This window comes from Bos indicus, chromosome X (assembly GCF_029378745.1).
Source record: "Bos indicus isolate NIAB-ARS_2022 breed Sahiwal x Tharparkar chromosome X, NIAB-ARS_B.indTharparkar_mat_pri_1.0, whole genome shotgun sequence".
Classification (NCBI taxonomy): Eukaryota; Metazoa; Chordata; class Mammalia; order Artiodactyla; family Bovidae; genus Bos; species Bos indicus.
Window position 1 is genome coordinate 93457227 of NC_091789.1, and position 23101 is coordinate 93480327.

Sequence of the window (23101 nt, forward strand, 5' to 3'; positions counted from 1 at the left end):
TAGGTCAGTCCCTCTAACAACCCCACCCAATTCTTATTAATTTAAGCAAATCTTTCTTTTCTTTAGGAGATTGTGGGTTAATTGACATAAAATTTCATAGGTTTTGAACCTGTGACAAAACCAGTTTCAATTTGCTCAACATGCAGCAAGTCAAATGATGAGACACCAAGATCTGCAGCAGAGAAAGGAAAGTGCCTCCCAAAAGGCACAGGGCTTGAGATATTTATGAAATAAAGAAGCAGAGTTGTCTTTGACCCAGGAAAAAGTGATTAGAGGTAGGGAAAAGGTGACCTAACAGGTGTTCTGTGCAGGTGTATGAGTTTTATGCTGCTTCAGGGGATGCATGTGCAAAAATGGAGGTGCACCATGATCTGAAGGTGGACCATGTGATGTGCAAAGGTTATTCATCATACCCCTGTGCAGGCCCAGTTTGGGGTTGGCTAACCAATCTTAGCCAGTTTGAACTGGACAAGATCTAACTCCAACTTCCTGAAAAACAACACAAAGCCCTCATTATTATAGCAACCCATATGTCAGAGGTGTGGTGACACCTATAGATAATAGGGAGTGGTGAAGGAGTCAAAAAATAATTAAGGCAAGTTTGGTCAGTGAAGGCAGGTTACAAAGCAGAGCGATCTTTAACAAGCTGTTCCCAAATCTGCAGTTCTGTAAGACAAGCTCAAGAATCTCTGTCACCAGGACAGAAACATTGACCCTATGGGGCACAGTTTCAAAGTGTTTACATCTGTGAGACTATCACTACACTCAAGACAGGGAACATAATCCTCACTGCCAAATGTTTTCTCCTGCCCCGTGTGACTCTTCTTTCCTTACTGCTGTCCTCCCACCCCGACACTGATATACTTTCTTGCACTGTGTATCAGTTTGCACTTTACTTGTTGTTGTTCAATTGTTCAGTCATGTCCAACTCTTTGTGACCCCATGGACTGCAGCATGCCAGGCTTCCCTGTCCTTTACCATCTCCCAGAGCTTGCTCAAACCCATGTCCATTGAGTGGGTGATGCCATCCAACCATTTCATCCTCTGTCATCCCCTCCTTCTCCTGCCTTCTATCTTTCCCAGCATCAGGGTCTTTTGTTTTGGGGAGGCACTTTCCTTTCTCTGCTGCAGATCTTGGTGTCTCATCATTTGACTTGCTGCATGTTGAGCAAATTGAAACTGGTTTTGTCACAGGTTCAAAACCTATGAAATTTTATGTCAATTAACCCACAATCTCCTAAAGAAAAGAAAGATTTGCTTAAATTAATAAGAATTGGGTGGGGTTGTTAGAGGGACTGACCTACATCCATGAACCAAGTGATGCTAAAAGGGGCAAAAGAATTATTTTCAGGAATGGCTACAGCTAAGAGGGGTGCTCGATTTTTTTTCTTGCCCCACGGGGCATCTTAGTTCCCTGAACAAGTATTGAACCTGGAAGCAGTATATGAGAGTTCCATTTCCTGGACAACTTCACATACAGTTGGTATGGTCAGACATTTAATTAACTTTGGCCATGCTAATATGTGTGTAGTGGCATTTTGCCATGATTTTAACTTGTATTACCTAAAGACTAATCATATTAAGCAGGGTTCACATGCTTATTTGCCATCTGTATATGTTCTTTGGTAAAGTTTGTGTTCACATCTTTTGCCTGTTTCTTCCTCCACAAAGTGGTGGCCACAGGCCTTCTCTCACCCCTCCCCATTCCTCCTGTCACTAGAGTAGCACTCTGCCCACGGGCTTCCATCTTGGGGGCTTTGTCTCCAGACACTCTTGCCCCATTTCAAACCTAGGAGGAGCCTCATTACTCCCCTCTCATTGGCTAGTGTCCCCGCCCCAACACACACCCTATGCCTTCAAAGCTTCCTCAAGTCCAGGCTCCTACTGCCCCTCCACTCTCCAGGAGACCTGCCCTTCCCTACTTTTGGGGTCCCCCAACCCTATCATGCTCAGGGCCCTGACACCTCCCAGGGCTCCCAAAGACTCCCAGGGTGCCCCCACTGCTCAGGCCACCATATTCTTCCAGTTCCCCAGTAGGGAAACATTCAGTGCAGATTGACTGAGTGTCTACGATGTGGAAGGGACTTCCCAGGTGGCTCAGTGGTCAAGAATCCGCCTGCCCATGTAGGAGTCTCAGGAGACACGGGTTCGATTCCTGGGTGGGGAAGATCCCCTGGAGGAGGCCATGGCAACCCATTCCAGTATTCTTGCCTGGAGAACCCATGGACAGAGGAGCCTGGCGGGCTACAGTCCATGGGATCACGAAGAGTCAGACACGACTGAGAGACTTTCCACGTAAGATGTGGAAAGCTCTGCTGGAGGCTGCAGTACACCTCGGTAAACCTGGATTCCGGTTTTGCACCCCATTTTTAGTTGTCAGAGCTCAGGTGGGGCCTTTAACTTCTCTGGGCCCTGACTTTCCCCTCTGACACTGGAATAACAACATCCCCTGGGTGGAAAGAGAGGCAGCGGCTGAGGCAGGGAGAGGCCAAGAGTGCGCGCTGGCTCCAAGGGCCAGGACACCTTGGCGGCTGCCAGGTAGGTCACTGCGCTGGTTGGGGCGCTGAGCACGGGACCGGCCGGCTTCAGCCACGTCCAGGCCCCGGCTGGCCACCAGGTGAGCGCTCCCGAGCGCTCCCAACGCGTCGCGGGCGGCCGTGCGTCCACCAGGCCAAGTACAGGTCATGGAGCGGCGCCCGGGGGGCGGCACGGACCCTAGGGGAAGCAAAGGAGGTACCGGGCTCGGGGTGGGAGGGTGGTGGGTGCGTCCCTGCCAGCCCTCGCACCTCCTGTCTGCTCCTCACCTTCTCCTTCTGACAGGTGGTAAACAAAGCAGCCCTGGCGCCCGAGTGGCGGCGGCGGCGGCGAGCGGCGGGGGCGGCGGCGGTGGAGGGCAGCGGCCCAGCGACCCCAGCTGGGCTCGAGGAGCCGCACCCACACCCACCCCCCACACCTGCGCCGCGGGGCGGCGCACCAGACCCCGGGACTCCAAGGAGTCTCGGGGGAGGTGTGCTGGAGGGGTCTGCCCAGGGTCACTGGGGACACCTGGGCACTGGGCGGGGGGAGGCGGGGGTCTGGTGGATTGTGGGAGGTTAGGCTGGAGCCTCTGGGGATAGGTGGAGGGGCCATCCGGGGCTACATGGACCAGCAGGGCTACCTAGGACATCTAGAGGGGAATCGGGGGTGCCTGGGCCACAGGGAGCAGACCGTGTTCTGTTGGGACATCTGGGAGAATCGTGGTCCTTCTGGATATTGGGGGGAAGAGTTTGGAATCTGGGGTTGTGTCGGGGGGGGCCGTCAGAAACCTCGAGATATTCCCAGGGTGTTAGGAGGTGTCCAGGAGTGCTGGAGTTAAATAGCTCTCCGGCGATATCGTGGGAGCAGGCGGGGGTCCACGGGCATTCCCGTGATAGTCGGGGGTCCAGGGAGGTGAAAGGCACAGTCGGTGACCTTCGGGACTATGAAAAAGGAGTGGTCTCGGGGATCTTGAGGGGGATTCTAGGTCTTTGATCGTAGGGGCCCGTGAGGGTTCGCTGAGACTCAGGGTGGGCCCTGATCTGTTCTTTTCACTCGCGCAGGCGGTGGCGGTCCCCAGCCCGAGGATGCCAGCGCCAGACAGTTCCTGGCGCGGCTGAAAGCTCGCCCCCTGGCGGCCCGAGCTGCGGCCGACGTGGCGGCGCTGGTACGCAGGGCCGGCGCCACCTTGCGCCTGCGCCCCAAGGAGGGTGCGTGATGGGGCGTGGCCTTCCAGGGGCGTGGTCGGAGTGCAGCCTGGTTCTGAGGGGGCGGGCCCAGGATTGTTAGTTACTCCCCTTGGTGGGACCAATGAGTGTGAGTAGGGAGGCCCGGGCTCGGCTGTGATTTGAGCGTGCTGGGGTTAGACTAGAATATTCCTCTAGGAAGTTACATCAGTCCGTTCAGTCGCTCAGTCATGTCCGACTCTGCGATACCATGAATCGCAGCACGCCAGGCCTCCCTGTCCATCCCCAACTCCCGGAGTTACATAGAGGGGGTTATTGCAGAAGGTGAATGCTGCAAGATTAGCTGTTGGTGCGGAGTTTGATCTTTACTTTCTTCAGAAGGGTTTAAAGTGGCATTTTTGAGGAGGCCAGGCCTGGAGAGGTTTGGGGGCGGCCATTTGGCTGAGGGGCGGGCCTGGAATATCAGTCAAGGGGGTGGAGTCTATAAACGCACTGGGGCAGCGGCTCGAATTGTCAGGAATAGGTTGAGGTTTTATAGGCTAATTAGAGAGCAAGGCCTTATATCTTCACCAGCTGGAATCCTGGAGAAGCACCGTGTAGGGTGGGCCTAAGGGTTTAATATGAGAGGTAGGATCTGCATGTAGGAAAGTTTGGGGAATACTAGAATAGCTGTTGTCAGGGTTATTAGTTAAGAAGGTGCAATCAGGATAGTTATTCATGTGGGCGGAGCCTAGTTAAATTAATGAGCAAGTCTGTGCATCCTAAAGGGACGGAAATGAGATGAGGCTAGAATATTAATTCAATAGACAGGTCCTCGTTTCTTTATAGTACCCTTCCGACTGCCTTTTTCATCCCCCAGCCATTAGCATGCTGTATTCTGCCGAGATAGAGGTGACAGACAATCGCCTTCCTAATGCCAATTTCGTGGAACAGCGTCCACAGGTACTACCTTGTCCTCCTAATCAAGGCCACCTGCCTCAGGACTGGCAATGTATGTACACTTGTGTCCTTACTCCAGCATCGTCGGTCAGAGACCATGGGTATACGTACCGCGCCGCCCCAAGTGACCCAGGCTAAAGCTCATCCTCCTTTGAAGTCACCCCAGGCCTCTGGTCAGTTCTCTGTTGAACTCATTCGCAGTTCCGCCGGCTTTGGCTTCACATTAAGTGGAGGCCGAGATGCAGGTGGGGATGCTCCGCTGGCAGTGCGCCGGCTGCTGAAGGATGGACCAGCTCAGCGCTGTGGTCGCTTGCAGGTGAACCAAAAGGCACCCTCCATTCGATGGTGCCAGCCCTGTCCTCTCCCGTTGGTGTGCTCTCCATTTTGACCTTCCTACAACACCGCTTGCCTTGCACTCTTTCAGGCCGGCGACCTCGTGCTTCACATCAATGGAGAGTCAACTCAGGGCCTCACTCATGTTGAGGTCGTGGATCGGATTCGTAGAGGTGGCCCCCGGCTTTGCCTCGTGCTAAGCAGGCCTCCTGAAACCCACCCTGGCAAGCCTGAGGTGGTAGGAAGGCCCCAGAAAGAAGATGGTGGGTTTCCTAGGGGAGAAGGGTCAGGGATCTGTGAGGGGAAGAAGAGGGTCACAGAGTGGAGAGGCTGGGGACCTCGTTAGAAGGGTTTGGTAGTCTCAACCGGGAGGATCGGGGCTCGGTGTCTGAGGGTCATGGTATTTTCAAAAGGGGAGGGGAAGACCGGGGTCCCAGGGTAGGAGTAAGGGTGGATTTCAGAGCGAAGGGTTTTGAGGTACTGGGAGAGAAGAGAAAAGATGGTGTTAGGGGTAAAAATGGGTGGTCAGAAGGAAGAGTTGTGGTCCTCAGATGGGAAGGCAGAGTAGGTCTACGCGGAGAGGGGATGGGATAGGGAACCAGAGGGTAGGGAGACTAGTCCCGAAAGACGAGAGATCCATTAGGGTAAGGGCTGGGAGTTGAGGATGATGGGATGAGCAAGGAGAGAGTCTGGGATCCTAGATGGGAGGGTTTGACTGCATTTGGGGGTTGTGGGAATTGATTTCTGAGAGGAGTGTTCTGGATCCAGGAAAGGAGGGGAAAGGAAGCATCAGGTCTTGAGGTGTGGCCCCATTCCCGGAGTGCATGTCCATGCCTTTGTCTAAGTACCAGGGTCTTTGTCTTTTGCAGCCCTTAGAGTCTGCAGGCCACCCTCGGCCAAAGAGCTCCATCCCCATTGCCCACCCTATCGCCCAATCTTATCCGCAGTCCTGCCATCCCCAGATCGCATTCCAGATCCTGGGGAGCCAGAGATGACGAAGACTCGCAGCGCCAGCACTTCCTCCCCACTTCAGCATCCACGACCCCGTACGACCCCCCAAAACCGGGGCAGCCAGGAGCCTCGCCTAGAAGGGGCAGCCGACGGCCCCGCGGTTCTTGCTGCAGAGCGCCGCACGGAGGACCCCAACGACCAAACTCCGGATTCTCCCGGACCCTGGCTGACGCCCAGCGAGGAACGGCTCTCGCGGACCCTAGGGGTCCCGGGGGCCGAGCAGCTCGCCCTGGAGATGGCAACCGGAAGGCGGAGGCACTGAGCGTGCAGCAGAAGGTTCACTTGGCATTCCCCAACCTACATCTGGCGTGCTGCCCCCGCCGCTCTCTTAGCATCACTGGGAGAACTTCCTTGGTCTTGTTCCCCACCCCCCCACCCCCCGCATCTTGCTTCGCAGTCGACCCGCCCGCGCTCCCCTCGTGGCGTCAGTGGTATGGCCCTTCCCAACCGGCCAGCCCGGCGCTTCTTGTTTCGGGGCCGGGGAGGTAATAAAATGGTTCAATCCAGTCTTGACTTGTCAGGTGCTCCAGGCCAGGTGGGGATCCCAAGTCCCACACGTGAAGGAGGGGGAGGGTCGATCTGGTTTCGAGGAGGGCCTCTTCAAGCAACCTTTGGCAAGCTTACTTCGCGCTGTTTCTTTCATGCCTCTAAAGAGCTCTTTGCTTCTGCCGGCGCGCATTGGACCCACTCCGTTCCCACTTTGCCAACTCCTGGTTCTTTCCCCATTCATTCATTTCACTTTTTTGGAGGTGTACAGGGCTCACAGCTAATTATTGCGCATGGCGTGGGGAATGCAGAGGTGGGCCTGTTGTGCCAAGAGTGCACCAGTTTACCCTCAACCCCGGCGGGCCGGGAATCGTCCAGACCCTCAAGTGCACTAGATAGCAAAGTTAGAACCTAGCGGCTTCCTTCGCCGAGAGCCTGCGGTCACTCACTTCCGGCCTGGTCGGCCAGCTTTCGCTGGCTGTAGACTGCCACCCTCAAGGCACCGGCTGGGGCCCCGGAGCCCCCTTCGGGGCGGAGCCAGGAAGGTGTGAGTCAGCAGGCTGGGCTAAAAACGGCTGTTAGAAACTTTGGGCCGCGCCCCCCTCTTCCACAGATGGTGACGAACTGCAGCCGGGCTTGTGTGCACACGCTACACGCTGGGCGTTCCCAGTCCTGGAAGAGGCCAGAGTTTCCTCCGTCCTGGGAACAGAGCCCCAAAGCCCGGTCTTATATGGCGAGCTGGGCTCTGATGTAGCCCCAGTGCCAGCGCTTACTGAGATCAGCAATGTCCAGTCACCTCCGTGGTCACCACACTCACGACACTTGGCCCTATCCCCCCAACGAAGGAAGCTGTGGTCTGGAGGGAATGAACAACTCTCACCTCTATGGGGAGGGGCTGGAGAGGTGGGAGGAAGTAAAGGACCCTCGTGGGAGTGTCCAGGGCGGCGCTGGAGAAGAAAGAGGGACTGTAAAACTAGGCTGGGAGTTGGGGTATAAAGAGGTGAAGAGGTGAACCCTTGAATGATTAGTGCTGTAGCAATTGTGGGAGAGTGCACTGGGGCTTCTAGCTGACCCTTACTCAGCTTGATAGAAGGTGTGGCTCTAGGGAAGTCAGGGAAGGACTTCAGAGCCTTAGTCACACCCAGGAGTCTTAACAATAGTAACCCCAACCACCATTTACTTGGTTTTATCCTGGCTACCGGCTTTACTGGCACTATTTCCACTTAGTTACACATTGACTCAACAATCCTGATGCGTCCATTTCACAGAGCAGAGAAATGAATCCCAGTGAGTATAAATAGCGTAAGTTGAGGATTGAAGCAAGATTTAATCTTGCCCAATTCTTTGACAAGTATTAACTGAACCCCAACTGTTTACCTTGCACTGTGATAGGCACTGATGAAATGTTGGAGGGATGAAACATAGATTTCTATCCTTGTGTATCTAATGTAGTGGAGGGGGGTAGATTGATGTCAGAAAAGACACAGGAGATGAATAAAAGAATTTCAGAGAGAAGTGAGAGTTATGAAGATAGCAAAAGGTTATGGTGGGGGAGGTAATGATGGTGGGCTGCTGACCTCTTTGAAGACATAGTATTTGATCTGGGACCTGAGTGACCGGAAGCTAGATGTTTGAAGGGGCAGGGTGGGAGTGGGGGTGGGGAGGAGAAGGGCATTGAAAGCAGTGGGAGAAATAAGTTCAAAGGCTCTGATGTGGAAGAGAGTTTGTTCTGTTCTAGAAACTCAGGCATGGCCTCACATAGTTGGAAAGCACACACTCAGCCCTGGGAAAGGTATGCTTCATGCCTTCCAGTATCCAATCTCTTTCAGCCACCTGGACTGAGGACAGCCCCTTACTTGGTTTTGTGGGACCCAAGGTTCAGGGGGGAAAGCAGGCAGGCCCTTGAGTTGAACCATCCTGGCCTTCCAGCCATGGCTCTCCTCACCTCAAACGAGAATGAAACCAACACCCACTCTGGAGAGAGTGTGCCAGAGGAGCACACCTTGGGGGAGATCCTGATTCCATTACCAGGTGCAGGTCTCAGACGCAGAAATTGAGACTGAGTCAGGAGAAATTACTTGCTCAGGATAACTCACTCTTCAAATGTCATCAGCCTTTTCACCCAGTCTGGCACCCAGGAGCCTTCCCCTCATTGTGCCAAGCTCACGGCAATAAACAAAACTGTGCTCCTTCCGCATTCTTCATCTAAGACCGGGCTGACAGCCCCTCTACTTAGAACCAGGAAACAGAAGCCCAACACTTGGGGCCAGGACCTCCCTAGAATTGCAGAACAGAAACAGACTCTGGGCTCTGACATTGTTAATAACATCCACTCTTCATTTATGGAGCAGCATGATGCTCAGCAGGCTTTGTTCTCTCTCAACCTGGCAAGGTCTCATCCCCATCTAAGGGGTTTATTCCATGATCCACCATCTTTTATCCACAATCCTGAAATCCAAAAAGCTTTGGAAACCAACAGATTTCCCACAAGTTGGGCACCATTTGGTTACAAAACTTGACCTGACTTAACCAGGAACAATTTTTTGGTCCTGTCTTATCCCACTTACTGTGAAGGCTGAGGAAATATTAAGATGTGTATGTTGCTTTTTTTTTTTTTAATGAGGCAGTCTCAGATCCCGCTGAGAGTGTTCAATAACACCTTGTATGCATTGGGAAAATTTTCCAAAATCTGAATTATTCCGAATTCTGTAAACATACCTGAGTTTAACCTTGGCCTGGGCAGTTTTTACAGCTAAGGAAACTGAGGCATTCCCTCCCAAAGCCAGATCTCCACGGTTCTGAGGCAGTCCCAGGCGCACTGGTATTCTAAAAGCGTGAAGGGTCTCTCTATTGCAACACAGTTCTGGTTCGCAGAACTGCCAAACCGCAGAACTGCCAAACTGGCGCCCCTGAAGACTGGGCGCCTCAGGGGCTGAGAGCCCGGCAGGGAGAATCCTTGGCGGGCGGGGCGAGGGGGCTTCCGGGGCGGTGGCCACCTGGCCCGACCCGCTTAAGCCCCGCCCGCTTCTGCTCTGCGCGGTGATTCACTCCCTCCTTCGCCCCGGGGGCCCCCTTCCCGGCCAGACGGCTGGCAAGACAGCTGGGTGTGCAGCGTCCTCGAAAACACGAGCCAGCGAGCAGGTCTTTTGCGCCTCTTGGGACTCGGGTCCACACCATGGCGGATTCCGAGCGCCTCACGGCTCCCGGCTGCTGGGCCGCCTGCACCAGCTTCTCGCGCACCCGAAAGGGATTTCTTCTGTTTGCTGAGATTGTGAGCGTCCCGGGACTGGCGGGTGGGCAAGGGCGGGGTGGGGTGGCAGCAGCACGCGGAGCGGGCAGCTCCGGGGGAGGCAGGCGCACGGCTGGGGGCTCTCGGCAGTGGGGCGCCAAGTGGGTGGGTTGATGGCGGAGGCCCGAAACCAGGGGCACACGCAGGGCCAAATCAGTGAGGTCTTGGAGAAGGTGGTCAGGAGCTGCTGGCCCACGCGGTCAGGCAAGAGGCCCACAGGGCGTATGGCGGGCCCGGTGGAGAGAGACCCAGTAGACTCATCGGTGGACTCCTCGAAGGTGTCCCCAGGTCCTGGGTGTTGGGGGGACATCCCGTGGCAGGGCGTGGCGCGGCCTGGGCACAGGCAGGCGGGCTGGCAGAGGGCCCAGGGGCGGGACCTGTTGGGGTGGGGCCCCGCGAGCTCTTGTCCCGCAGGGTAGGGTGACTAGCTCTCCCCCAGTTCTTCCTAGCCCCTCTGTGGTGGGGCGGAAGGTCTTTAGCTATCTGGGTCGCTCAGGAGCCTCGGTTTCCCGTACTCCTCAAAGTGGGCGCCTCCTTTGAGTCCTTTGTAAAAGGTGCAGCGCCTTTAATGGAGCCCTGCCCCTCTGGTGTTACTCTCACCGATTTCCACAGAGGTTGCTGGGGGAACTGCATGTCGCGCCCTGTCAAAGCCCTGAAGCTGGTACCCTGAGTGCTATAGGCAATACTCCCCAGAGGGCATCCTAGAAGGAAAAAGATGGGAAACCGAGGCACCCAACTTTACCTATTAGCTGGGTGATTGTGATAAGTCACTTCACATCTCTGTGCCTCACTTTCCTCATGTATAAAAAATAAAGGTACTAGTAATAGTACCCAGTTCACTAGGTTATTGTGATGATTGAGTGAATTAATACTTGTGCAGCTCTTAGAACAACATTTGGAACACAGTGTGTACACACTAAGAGTTTAGCTATTGCTATTTGTCATTTTCCCAGTCCTGAGTTTGAGATGACCCTCCGCCCCCCCCCCCCAATTGAAACCATTCCCCTCAGCCCTGGGAGTTGACTGAGGCCCCCTTTTACATGTCCTTCCAGATACTATGCCTGGTGATTCTGATCTGCTTTAGCACCTCGACATCAGGGTACTCTTTCTTGTCGGTGATAGAGATGATCTTTGCCGCCATCTTTTTTGTTGTCTACATGTGTGACCTGCACACCAAGATACAGATCATCAACTGGCCTTGGAGTGTGAGAAAGGGGCCACAATGGCAGGGCTAGGGAGGGATACAGGAAGTTGTGATTGTGGGGGGCAATTCTGAATGCTGACTTCGCTCTTCTCCCTACACCTCACAGGATTTCTTCCGAACCCTTGTAGCGGCCATTCTCTACCTGATCACCTCCATTGTGGTGCTCGTTGAGAGAGGAAACGGCTCCAAAATCGCTGCAGGGGTAAAGGCTGTGGAGTCAGCTTCTAAGCACAGAGAGAAGGGTTTGAGGATCCTGGGGCTATTTCTGCCTCTGCTTCTGCCAGAAAGTGTGTGACTCACAGTAGGTTACATTTGTCCTCAGGGCCTGCAGGGAAGTCAAACTGAGGCCCTGGTTTTCTTCCCCAAATCATCGTTTGCTGTAAAGAGCCATCCCTTGTCTGACACAAGGATTTTTGTGAGAAGCACATAGAGGTGGAAGCACAAAGCACTATCACTGTCAATACATTAGACTAAACCATCTGCTAGAGCTTTGTTTCAATGCACAGTATGAATGCCATCCCCTATATGTGGGGCCTGGCTTCCCTGGTGGCTCAGTAGTAAAGAATCCACCTGCAATGCAGAAGACCTATGTTCGGTCGCTGGGTCGGGAAGATCCCCTGGAGAAGGGAATGGCAACCCACTCCAGTATTCTTGCCTGGGAAATCCCATGGATAGAGTCGGACATGACTGAGGAACTAAACAACAACAACATATATGGGGCCACTGTGTCGCTGTACTGTGTTGAGATGTACTAGGAAGAAGGAGGGTGGGGTAGAATCCAGTCTCTGGTCTTTCCCCAGGGCTCTCTGGGATCCCCACCTGCAGCTTTAACCATAATCCCTGCATGGGCTAGTCACTGGAGGTGGTGGATACAAGGAGATAGGAGGCTGGGTAGGCTGACCAGTCTAATCTACGTGCCCTCACTCCCATCCCTAGGCGCTGGGCCTATGCGCTGCAGGCCTCTTTGGCTATGATGCCTACATTACCTTCCCCTTGCGGCAGCAGAGACATACAGCAGCCCCTACTGGTAAGTGTGTGGGTGTGTTGGGGGTGTTGCTAAGGGGGCTGAGAAGAAGATGGGTTTTCCCAAGGGGCATGAATGCCAACTCTGTCTCTTGTTGGTACTTAAGGCTTTAGTGCCAATAAGTACCATAAGTTTCAGTATTCTTATCTGTAAAACAGGCATATGGATCCAACCAATGCTTTCTCTCTTTTCCTCTTGCAGATCCTGCAGATGGCCCGGTGTAGGTGAACTCTCTTCATTTCTCTCAGCAGTCTGCAAATAACACCTCTATTGAAATAATTCCTCCCCACCCCTATAACACTCCCAGTCAACTCCCAGCTCCCTATTTAGGTAAAAGTGCCTTTGTCATGGAATTTTTCTTCCAGCCTGCCAATCAACCCTCCTGGGTATGGCTACCTTTATGGGTGTGCCTAGGGCCCCCTTCTGCAGTATCCAAACAGAGACATCAGTTCTGCCTGGACAATGTCCCACCTAAGTCACACAGAAGAGGGTACCTCATATTTCAGACTCCAGGCTCCATGTTGTAACCCACTCTAAATAACCTCCTCAGTGTGTGTAGGGGGTGGGGGTGTTCTGTGGAGCAATAAATAAATACTATGCAGATTATTAGAACATATGATAGTGAATAAATTAATCCTTTGATTAAATGTAGATAAATTTCAAGCATCAGTAGAGGGAAAATTGGGGAGGAGGGATGCTGGAGCAAGGAGGTAAAGAAGACAAGCCTGTTTTACAACAAATATTAAATTACTTCAGTAATACAAACAGACAAAGGAGGGAGGAAGGAAGGGGATCGATGACTTAAGTTGGGGTGTAGGTCTTCATCTACACTGACTTGAGAATGAAGCCCCCCCAGAACTGTCACTCCTTCAAGCCACGATGCAGTTCTTATCTCTGGCCTGTCGAGATATTCCTGGGCGAGAGTTCCCAGGGAGCTGTGGAGATGGGGAGTTGGTGGTCTCAGCTGCAGTGTCTTGAGCAAGCACTGGCCTGCACAGGTGCGGGGACAGCGGGATGCGTTCCCCTAGGAAGTAGCCGTCCTCCTCTGAGGACTCGGAACTGGAACTGGAGGGTGAGCTGGAGCAAGATCCTGAGTCTGACCCTGATCCCAAGTCACATTGATGGTGGCGACGTCTGCCAAAGTGGCAGCGGTGGTGGTGGTGGTGGTGGTGATGATCGTGGTGGTGGCGGTGGCGGTGACGACGCATGGGGCCCCTGGGCGGGGGGCTGCGTGGTCTGCGGCGCTGGGCTGGGGGCGCACTCAGGGTCCGCCGAGGGCCTCCCTCAGACACCAGAGGGTCGCGAAAGCTGACACGAGGGGCGCTCTGGCGACCAAAGGCACCATCTTCTGGTCGCGGATCTGGCTGGCTGGGAGGCCCCAGGGGTGGTTCAGGGACACTGCGGAGCCCCAGCTCAGGCATGGAGTGGCGGTGGGGGGCCCCTCTCAGAAAGTGGGTGGGTTCCTCAGGGTCTGCAGCTGGAAAAAGATGGAGAGTCGCCCTATACCTCCTGCCCCACTCCCACCCCACCCAGGAGAGGCCTCTGGAAAGGACCTTCTCTCTCCCCGATCAAGACTGGGAAAATGGGGGCAGGCATCGGGGTGGGGTAGAAAGGTGGGGAGTCCAGGAAATATGAGGCCTTAGGCAGGTTCTGGGTGGAGGTGAAAGCAGGAGTAACAGGACAGGATTGGTGTATGAGGTGTGGCCCGGGTGGGGGCGTGGCCTCTGGTGGAAGGGGCGTGGTATAGGATGGAGCAGAATCCGGGCAGGGCCAAGGAGCAGAGGGTGAGGGGTCAAGGGTTTGGAGGAGGAACTTGGGCTCAAGCTGGGACAAGTTGATGTAGGGGAAGGGCCCTGCACAGAAGTGGGGCAGAACCAGGATTCACGTGGGGTGTGGTTTGGGCTGGAGATTAGGCCTGGAATGGTTTGGGGATGGAGCCAGGACTGAGATAGGGGTAGGGTCAGGGATGCCAGGATGCCAGGGCCGGGGCTGGTCAAGGGGAAGGGACAGGGTTGGGGGAGGTGGGGTGGCTCACCAGGTGCTGCCTCGGTGTTGGTGCCTTTGGTGGTAGTCTCAGATGCCCCCTCCACAGCAGAGAAAGAGGCTGTAGAGGCTGTGAGAGGTGTGGAGACCGTGCTTGTGCTCCAGCTGCGGCGGCTGTGCGCTGGAGCCATGGGCTCAGAACCCAGGCTGCAGGCTCGTGAGCAGAAGATTAGGCCACGGCGTGGCAGGAAGGGGCGGCCCAGGAGAGCTCGCCCGCAGCGACTACAACAGAAGCAGCGCTCTGAGGCATGCCAGTGCTGGCCCTCATAAGCCATCTGGCCTTGGTCCAGGCCTGCAGGGATGGACAGGAGGGGAAAAACTGAGGCAGAGCCCTCAGGCATATCCCCGACCCTACTGAATGGGGGCCCTTCTTGGAAATCTGGGGCAGGGTTCCTGGAGATGCCCTCTTGCCCCACCTCTCCAGACTGGGGCCCTTCCTCACCCTCCTCTCCTGGAAACTGGCTAATAAATGTCTCCTCTGCCTCCCTTTCTTTCCCCAGGTGGCCCCTCCCAGAGTGGAGGTGGGTATTAGACTCTAAGATGCGGGTCAGGCTTAGACATTAAGAGGTGGCTTCAGGTGGAGGGAGAATGGAAGGTAGACCTGAAGAAACCTGGGTGGTGGCAACAGGACAGAGAAGGTAGGGCGTGGCTTTGGTGGGAAGGGAGTCGATCTTAGAAGGTTGAGTCTGGCTTAGAAGGTAGGGTTTACCTAGGCTGATGGAGGAGAGTGTGAGAGAACAGGGCATAGCTTAGAGTAGGGGCTAGGTTGAGAGGGTAGGAGAGTAACTTGGGAGGCGGGGTGCTAGAAATTAGAGGGCACTCTGGAGGTGAGCCTAGATATGTAGTGGTGCCTAGTGTAGCTGAGTTTAGAAAAGATGGCATGATGGGGGACATCAGTAATGGAATTGCAATGAAGGGTATAGGGCTACAGTGCTGGGGCTAGAATTAAAGTATGGGGTATAATGGGAGATGGGGCCTGGAAGACGGAGGAATCCTGGGGGTGGGGCTATGACCCAGCTGTCCATCCATCGCCCAGCCAGTCCCATGTTCACCCACCAATGTGCTCCCCGCAGCCATCACAGTACTCCGCGTGGCGGGCCTCATAGCAGGCACAGCAGTGGGGGCGACTCTGACGCATGACATAGCGCTGCCCCCCGAGCGATGCTTCACACTCAAAGCAGCAGAAGTGATCCATGTGCCAGTGCCGGCCCTCAGCTTCCGTGCACTCAGGGGAGAAGATGATCTGGCAGGCAAAGGCCATCATGGCCATCAGAAGGGTCTGCCCCTGGCCCTGCCCACCCTCCATTCCCACCGTTGGGCAGAAAGACACAAACCTCGTCACAGGCTTGGCAGCGTGGACGCAGGCGTTCGGCATGGTGGCGACCACAGTAGACCTTGCCAGCATGGTAGAAGTAGATGAGGTCCACCAGCAGCTCCCGGCACGTGGAACACACAAAGCACTGTGGGTGCCAGCAGGCACCTAGGCCTGCACGGCTGGCAAACACAGCAATGTCCCCACCTCCAATCTGCTTCCCACACTGTGGAATGACAGGTGAACACTGTCACCATCACCAAGAGGGTCAGATGGATGGGGGTCAGCCAAGGTGTGTCACACCTGGGCCTTCCCCATGGTCTATGTGACCAGCCCCATCCAGGAGGTAACTTCAAGATAGGCCCTGCCTACATGGCTGGGGGTAAAGGTGGGAGCAGGAACCTTTAGAGAACAACCCTGCTCCTGGGGAAAACCACAGAGACAGGCCCTATCTCTCGTGGGTGGCCTCAAAGGCAAGTCTCGCCTTTAGGGGGTTGGGAAAACCATAGAGTCAGGTCAGGTCCAGTTGGGGGATCTTAGCAACAGACCTCACCTAACAGTAAGATCTAAGGTTAGGGTCCACCCACCAGGGGGGGGCCTCAGAGACAAATTCCACCCATTGCCCAGCTCTGAAGACATGCCCTGCCACTGTGGGTTGGTTCTTAAGAACAAGTCTCGATCATAAGAGGGCCAAAGAGATAGCCCACATCCCATGTCCACAGCATGGAAGGGAGAAAATGAATAGAGAAGGTCTACTAGGCTCTCCTTAGAGGCAGACCATACCTGACATGGGATCTGAGAAACAGGCCCCAGTCCACCAGGGGGCCCTACAGACAGACCTGGCTGGTCAGGGAGGCCTTAGATATGGTCCCTGCCCAACAGCAGAACGTGAGGAAAAGACCCCACCTACCAGAGGGGACACTAGACAGACCACTAGGGCTTAGGTGGCCAGCCTCATCTTCCCAGGGCATGGGAGATGGGTCTGCACCCCAAGGCTTGGAGCAAAGGCACTACTTACTCACTGAAGCCCTCCATGGCTCACCTCCTCGCAGATGGCCCCAGTGATGGTCACGGGGAAGATGCGCACGGTGCCACGCCCCAGATTCTCCCGCTTCCGCTGCTGGCTGAAGGCTCTGAGCTCTTTCTTCTCCTCCTCTTCCAGTGCCGTACAGTACTGTACCTGGAGTAGCAGGGGTCTTCCAGGCTCTTCCCCTGATGCCTGCCCCACCCCGACCTTCTTCCAGATTTCATCCTTGCTCAGAAAGTTTACTTCTAGGCCTTTGTACAGGTATCTCAAATACCCACCCCTTACCTCTTCTCCCAAGGCCCAGCTGTGGTTTTTACCAAGGAATGTCCCCTGATCGCTCCTGCCTGTTTAGACCTGTCCCCTCAGATCAGTTCACCTTTTCTCCTCTGAACCTGCCCACTGCTTTCCAGCTCCCAGCATTTGTCCAGGCCGTGCCCCCTACCTGGCATGCCCTTCCTGTCTTCTGCCTCCTTACCTCACTGTCATGTGGGGGCAGCTGGTGCAGCAGCTGCTTGATCCTGTATTTCTCCCCAGGACTGTTCACATAGGGGACCTTGTCTTCTGGGAGGCAGCTGAAAAATTGGTATACCTGGAGGGACATAGGGGATGGCTGAAAATAATTGAGACTAGAGGCGATGCAGTGGGGTGGTTGTTGTTCAGTGGCTCAGTCGTGTCTGACTCTTTGTGACCCCATAGACTGCAGCAAACCAGGCTCCCCTGTCCTTCACTATCTCCCAGACTTTGTTCAAACTCATGTCCATTGAGTCAGTGTTGGTGGAGCCCTACTTTTCTGAGAAAATTAAAGTCATCAGGAGGGAATTTCTACTGACCCCCCTCCATCTCTCCTTCCTACAGGCCAGATCGTTCCTGCCACATCTCTAACATACCGAGAGTCCCTTAATGTCTTGACCCTTCATCTGCTGCTTCACTTTTCTTTCCACATTTACAGCAAAATTCCTCAAAAATGTATGCGTTTGCTATCTCCATTTCATCTCCTCCCATTCTCTCTAGACCCCACTCCAGTTGGGCTTCTCTGCCCCCTCTGTCTCTGTCCCTCCTCCAAAGCTATTCCTGTCATAGTCATTGATGATATCCAGATTGCTAAACTCATTTCTCAGGTCTCAGTCTTCATCCAGTTTGACCCATCAGTAACAATGGACACAGCCAATCACTCCCTGTTCCTGAAAACACTCTATTCTGTTAGCTCCCACAAGACCACACAGCCCTGGGTTTGCTTCCTCCTACCTTATTGACTGCTCCTTCTCTGTCCCTCTTTTGGTTCCTCCTCAGCTAGTTGATCCCTAAATGTGGGAGGGTCCTTAGTCTCAGTCCTTGGTCCTCTTCCCTCTGTCTACCTTCAGTTCTTTGGGAATCACATCCAACTTCATGGCTATAAATACCATCTCCTGGCTAATGCCTCACAAATGCATACCTCTAGCCCTGTGACTTCTTGTTGAGTTCCATTTTCATGTGACCACTCAGATGTCCAACAGGCATCTCAAACTCCAGACAGCCAAAACCAAATGTATGCTCTTAGCCTTCAAACCTGCTCCTGCCTTGGCCTGCCCCATATCAGTCAATCCATCCATCCTTTGTGTCATCTTTGACTCCTCTCTCATACCCACAAGAAAATCCTCTAAGCTCTAGTTTCAAAATATAACTAGACTCTGACTACCGCTCACTACTTCCACTGCCAATGTCATGATCAGGATCAGTCACCTGGACCACTGCAGTTGCCTCCTCTTCACTAATCCCCTGCTTCCACTCTCACTCTCACAGTCCATTCTACACTCAGCAGCCAGAGGGATCCTGTTAAATCCTAAGACAAATCACATCCCTTCTCTGCTCACAATCCTCTGGTGTCCTCTCCCTCATTCAAAGTGGAAGTCAAAGTTGTGTCCATGGCCCCCACCATCTCTGACCTCATCTCCAAACACTGGCCCCATTGCTCACTATGCTCCACATACACTGGCATCCTCACTGTTTCTCACACATGCCAAGCACACTCCTGCCTCAGGGCCTTTGCATTCGCTTTTCCCTCTGCCTGGATTGTTCTAACCTCTGATATCTGCATAGCTCACATTCTCACCTTCTTCAGGAAGCTCAAATATCACACTGCCACAGAGGCTGACCTGGGCACCTTATTTACAATTCCAACTTTTCTGTCTCTCCCCCACTTCCCTGCTCTATTTATTCTATAGCTCTTCCACCATTTGACATACTTTTGTAGGTTTGCTTATTGTCTCTTGTTCCCTTTGGGAATACAACCTCCAGGTGGGCAGGTGTATTTTTGTGTGGGTTTTTTGTTCTTTGTTATGTTCTCAGAACAGTGTCTGACATGCAGTAAGTGCTCAGTGACTGTTGAATGGATGAATCAATGGAAATACAGTGAATGAAAAGTGCTGGGATAAGGCCTGAAATAAGGCGAGAACAGGAGTGGGGTGATCAGGTCCTGAGGAACTGGCCCAGCCATCAATCAGGGTTCCCTGCTAGATCACAGAGGGGTCAGAAGGACATGCACAGTCTGACCACGTACTCTAGTGTTTCTCTGGAAATAGGTTCCCACCTGAGTGTGTGTGTGAGTATGTGTGTGTGCGTGCCCACTGGTGAGCAAGAGTGGGTGGTGGTGTTTGGTCACCTGCTCAGGCTTGAGACCAGGGGGCACCCAAGCATACTCCTCTGAGGCACAGCCTGAGTCATCATCAGAGATGGAGTGGCGCTGGAAGTCTGAGATTAGCCGACACATGATGCGTTCCAGGTCCACAGGCACTGCATGCACGGCGTGCTCCTCCCGCGGGCATTTGCAGTGCTGGCAGATCTTTCTGAGGGGGCCGGGATGGGGGTCAGTTCCAAAGGGATAGCCCACTGGGATCCCCCTTGGCGGCCCAAGGAAGTCTAACCGGAGGGGCAGAGGCACGCAGATTATCGCCAGCAAAAGACTTGGAGCCTGAGAGGGCTCTGGGCTTGGAGGCGGTGCAGAGCCGACGTGAGGCTGTGAGCCAAACCACTGTGGGGGAGTGGGCGGGGGCTGTGAAGGGCGGGGCGGCCACCTGGGCTGGGAGCTGCGAGCGGGGCTGTGGGCCTGGCCAGAGGATGTGAAGCGAGTGGTGGGGCTGTGGGAGGTCTCAAGGCCCTGACTTTCAGCACTGGGACTTGGGTCACACTCTCCTGGCAGCGGACCTGAGTAGGGGCGGGGCTGAATCTGAGATTGGAGTCCCCTCAGGACTTCGGAAGTTGTTGGGGGAACTTTCCTAGAGGCGGGTTCTAGCTTGTGCTGAGCCTCTGAACTCGTAAATGGGTCGGGCTCTGAGCTCGTGAGTAGGGCTCTGTCTGTTGTATTCTGTGGGAGGTTTTGGGTACAGAGCTTCACTAGGAGGATAGGACCTGGGTGTGGGAGAGGAGTTCTGAGCCCAAGAAGGGGGCTGGAGGTCAGTGGGCGGTGCTCAGAACCCGGGACCCAGGCTCTCCCTAGAGACAAGACTCGGAAACTAGGATACTTCTGGGGGCGGGGAGATATAGTAGGCGGAGATCTCCTGGGAATGCCACAATTAGGATCGTGTCTGGCGAGGGAGGGGCTCTGGACCTGAGCTTTTCTCGAAGACCGGGCTCCAGGCTAGGGGAGTGGCCTACGTCTTGGTGGGTTCCCCTAAGGGCAGGACCCTGACGAAGGCAAGGTCACCTACCTCCAGCCGTGTAGCAGGAAGCCGGGGCACTGCTCCCTGCAGGAGTTGCAGGGCTGGCCGCGGTCTGGGTCCTCTGCCTCTGGAGGCTGTAGTGGGCGGGGACAGACGCGGGACCGGGCGAGGTGCGCGAGGGCGGGGAGGGAGAGAGAAATCAACGCCCGCCTCTCCATTCCAAGGACGGCAACCACAGGCCAGGGCCTGTCCCACCAGGGCAACGCCAGGCAGGCTGGGACAGAGCCCAGAGCAGAGGGGGACACCACCGAGGTAGAGGCGGGGCAGCTGAGGCTACCTCCCTACATGCCCCCCTTTCAGGGAATTTCCCCTCCCTGGGCCAGCCTCTGACTCCCATCACCCAGCCTGGACACCTCCCACCAGCCTCTGAATCCTTCAGGCCTCAAAACACCTGAGCTGAGTACTCTCCCCACCAGAGCAGAGACCCTAATCTGGGTGTCTCTTCCCAGGCCTCATCTCGCTGGGCCCCTTCTCCACTCAGGAACCAGCAGCACTCCAGTTCCACAGGTTGGGAGTCTGAGACCCCATCCTTACTTGGTATCCCCATGTGAACCCTATTCCTATTTTCAGAAGCTCAAGAGCTGTTCTGGAGAAGGCAATGGCACCCCACTCCAGTACTCTTGCCTGGAAAATCCCATGGACAGAGGAGCCTGGTAGGCTACAGTCCATGGGGTCTATAAGAGTCAGACACGACTGAGTGGTTTCACTTTCACTTTTCACTTTCCTGAATTGGACAAGGAAATGGCAACCCACTCCAGTGTTCTTGCCTGGAGAATCCCAGGGATGGCGGAGCCTGGTGGGCTGCTGTCTATGGGGTCACAGAGTCGGACAGGACTGAAGCGACTCAGCAGCAGCAGCAGCAAGAGCTCTTCCCCAAACCCTGGCTTCACCTTTTCAAACCCAAGGAACTGAGACCCTTCTCTGGGATCTCAGGAGGCCCTTGAGCCATTCAGAAACTCACACCCCAAGAAGCCTTGGCCCTTATCCCTCATATCCTAGCGCTATTCACTCTTCTGGACCAGACCCCACCCAGACAGCCCCTCCAAAGGAAGACAGAGACCCTCCTATCTAGGAAGTCAAAAGCTCCGTGACTCAAGTGGAAGCCTGGAAGCTCTCTTACCCCCATATCCCTACCACTTGACTCTCAATATTCGGACACCCCAGGAGTGTAAGGCCTCACCCCTCAGTTCACCTTCCACCCAGGTACAGGGGGAGGTCCCTTTCTTCAGAAGCTCAGGAGGTCTCTGCTCAATCTAGGACTTCAGGACCCAATCTTTTGGCTCTCAGAATCCCCTCCCATCATTCATCCAAGATGGGAGTGCACCAAGTCCCCTGCGTACTGATAAAGGTGTGCGGAAAGGTGATTAGGAAGCAAGGACCACCAGATTTCTACATTCCTTCATCCACATGCTTCCAGCAGTCCTCCGGTCTGGGTATCCTGGGGATGGGGATTCCCAGATCCTCTGTGGAACACCTCCTCTCTATCCCTTGCTTCCTCTCCTGGGTCTCAGTTTGTCCCGACCCCCATCGCTGCCCCGAGTCTCGCTCACCGCACGCCCGGAGCGGCGCCTCCGGGACCCACGCGCGAACATGGCGCGCCCAGGCAGGGTCCAGCCAGGCCGGGTCAGGCGAACGGAATCCTTGCGGCCGTCTGGCCACCGCGCGTCCGGCAGGGGAGCTCTCAGTTCCGTAAACCTGACACCGGCGTAGGAGGAGCGCGCCCAGCGGGGTCCGCCCCTGCGCCTGTTGTCTCTCCCAGGCCAAGGCGCCCCCTGCCTAGAGGTGAGGGGCGCGCAGCCCAGGAGCGCCGTGCGCGACAGCTTCCCGGCACTCCTGCCTGGGCGGGAGCTGGGCCTCAGAAACCACAGCCCCCAGAACCCCAGGGTTCCATGTAATCTCTCACTAGATGTTCTGGGGCTGGAGGGCTCCGTTGTGGAGGAGGGGAACTTGGAAGTGGTGACCTGACTGCAAGGAGTGTGTGCTACAGTAATTGTATTGGCACTTTGTGTCAATTTATCTTGGATGTTTATTTGGGGGATGGGTTAAAGCCACCTCTTGGTCCTCCCCTCACTGGTGATGATCTGAGGGTCTCTTTCCCTCCAATTAGTGCTGCACGAACGGTCTCCAATCCTATTGCAGGCCCGTCTGAAAGCTAGACCTTGTACACCCCCGCTCCCCATGTCCTTGCTCACATCCGCTTTCAGAGAGAGCCAGGGTTATTTGAGATTTATGGGAAAGGACTTAAACTGACTGGCCAGGTTCCGCGGCCCTCTTCCCATCCTTATAGTTCCAAATGCGAGGCCTCATAAGTCCTTAGAAATATATTTTAAAGGTTTCTCTCCCCTGCTCCCGCTTTTCTCTCTCCAGGTATTCTTTCCCTGAGCTAGGAGTCTCTCCTTCGCCCTCTCAGGCTTCGCTACGCCTCAGGGTGGGAGGAGGGGGTCCCTGGCACACAGTCAGAACTCTGATGCCCGGCCAAGGTAGGCACCGCAACGGGCAGCGGTCCACCGGCCCTTCACGGTGGGCTCCAGGGACCCCGCCCCTCACCCCTCACCTTCCCACCCCCCAAACCTCCTACCCGCCTACTCTACCCTACCCCACACCACCCCCGGCCTATTACGCAAACCGGGTCATTTCCCGCCCCTCCCTGCCCCAGGGAGGAGCCAGGAAAGGTTATGAAATGAATGAGAGAACTAACTAGTCCCCTCGGCGCCCCGCCTTCGCCTTGCTGCCTAGACGGTCTCCCGGTTCTCCAGCAGGAGCGCAGGCAAGGAAACGGAGAGATAGCAGGGTCTGAAGAATGCGAGGCAGGTGACTAGAGGGAAGTCTCCTTGTGAAGCATGGGGATCCTATTTGAACCCTTTGGGGATTCAAGGACAGGGCTCCCCAGAGTCTGGGAAAGGGCCTGTCTAAGGAACCCAAATTAGAACCGAACTGTAAAGAGACTCAGTGGTAAAGAATCTGCCTGCAGTGCTGGCTTGGGTTTGATCCCTGAGTCAGGAAGATACCCTGGAGGAGGAAATGGCAACCCACTCCA

General features: G+C 54.9%; 3 protein-coding genes across 15 annotated transcripts; 2 read left to right on the plus strand and 1 right to left on the minus strand.

Moving 5' to 3' along the window:
* The first annotated feature begins 2601 nt into the window (after window positions 1–2601).
* MAGIX (MAGI family member, X-linked) lies at window positions 2602–6491 on the plus strand. 12 transcript variants are annotated; one of them, XM_070785381.1, is made up of 7 exons: window positions 2624–2733; window positions 2821–3031; window positions 3579–3682; window positions 4561–4643; window positions 4720–4956; window positions 5065–5236; window positions 5936–6491. In XM_070785381.1, exons 1-7 carry the CDS (start codon window positions 2685–2687, stop codon window positions 6244–6246), a joined length of 1167 nt encoding a protein of 388 aa, XP_070641482.1. In that variant the 5' UTR covers window positions 2624–2684; the 3' UTR covers window positions 6247–6491. The 12 variants fall into 12 exon arrangements, with proteins under 12 accessions (XP_070641483.1, XP_019811034.2, XP_070641482.1 ...); XM_070785377.1 differs by having other exon boundaries at window positions 2625–2733; window positions 5843–6491; XM_070785379.1 differs by having other exon boundaries at window positions 2625–2733; window positions 2821–3007; window positions 5843–6491.
* A 3005-nt stretch (window positions 6492–9496) lies between these two features.
* On the plus strand, window positions 9497–12599 carry PLP2 (proteolipid protein 2). The gene is made up of 5 exons (XM_019956139.2): window positions 9497–9741; window positions 10812–10964; window positions 11070–11165; window positions 11900–11990; window positions 12189–12599. The coding sequence occupies exons 1-5, from the start codon at window positions 9646–9648 to the stop codon at window positions 12209–12211; spliced, it is 459 nt and encodes a 152-aa protein (XP_019811698.1). The 5' UTR covers window positions 9497–9645; the 3' UTR covers window positions 12212–12599.
* Window positions 12591–21771, minus strand: PRICKLE3 (prickle planar cell polarity protein 3). Of its 2 annotated transcripts, none has more exons than XM_070784931.1 (9): window positions 21615–21771; window positions 20053–20138; window positions 19008–19191; window positions 16845–16958; window positions 16385–16522; window positions 15365–15589; window positions 15087–15273; window positions 14023–14322; window positions 12591–13464 (listed from the first exon to the last, which is right to left on the minus strand). In XM_070784931.1, exons 1-9 carry the CDS (start codon window positions 21654–21656, stop codon window positions 12857–12859), a joined length of 1884 nt encoding a protein of 627 aa, XP_070641032.1. In that variant the 5' UTR covers window positions 21657–21771; the 3' UTR covers window positions 12591–12856. The 2 variants fall into 2 exon arrangements, with proteins under 2 accessions (XP_070641032.1, XP_019811699.2); XM_019956140.2 differs by having other exon boundaries at window positions 15365–15568; window positions 21615–21764.
* Window positions 21772–23101: the final 1330 nt, after the last annotated feature.

What these genes read in the sequence shown, in the direction of transcription:
- PRICKLE3 (XM_070784931.1), bottom strand. Translation starts at nt 21,656, where the DNA reads ATGTTCGCGCGTGGGTCCCGGAGGCGCCGCTCCGGGCGTGCG. An exon ending in GGCGCCGCTCCGGGCGTGCG is followed by an intron (nt 20,139 to 21,614) that starts GTGAGCGAGACT and finishes CGCCCACTACAG; the next exon opens with CCTCCAGAGGCAGAGGACCC. An exon ending in GCTGCCAAGCCTGTGACGAG is followed by an intron (nt 15,274 to 15,364) that starts GTTTGTGTCTTT and finishes TTTGCCTGCCAG; the next exon opens with ATCATCTTCTCCCCTGAGTG.
- PLP2 (XM_019956139.2), top strand. Translation starts at nt 9,646, where the DNA reads ATGGCGGATTCCGAGCGCCTCACGGCTCCCGGCTGCTGGGCCGCCTGC. An exon ending in GCTCCAAAATCGCTGCAGGG is followed by an intron (nt 11,166 to 11,899) that starts GTAAAGGCTGTG and finishes TCCCATCCCTAG; the next exon opens with GCGCTGGGCCTATGCGCTGC. An exon ending in ACATACAGCAGCCCCTACTG is followed by an intron (nt 11,991 to 12,188) that starts GTAAGTGTGTGG and finishes TTCCTCTTGCAG; the next exon opens with ATCCTGCAGATGGCCCGGTG.
- MAGIX (XM_070785377.1), top strand. Translation starts at nt 2,685, where the DNA reads ATGGAGCGGCGCCCGGGGGGCGGCACGGACCCTAGGGGAAGCAAAGGA. An exon ending in CCCTAGGGGAAGCAAAGGAG is followed by an intron (nt 2,734 to 2,820) that starts GTACCGGGCTCG and finishes TCCTTCTGACAG; the next exon opens with GTGGTAAACAAAGCAGCCCT. An exon ending in AGCGCTGTGGTCGCTTGCAG is followed by an intron (nt 4,957 to 5,064) that starts GTGAACCAAAAG and finishes GCACTCTTTCAG; the next exon opens with GCCGGCGACCTCGTGCTTCA.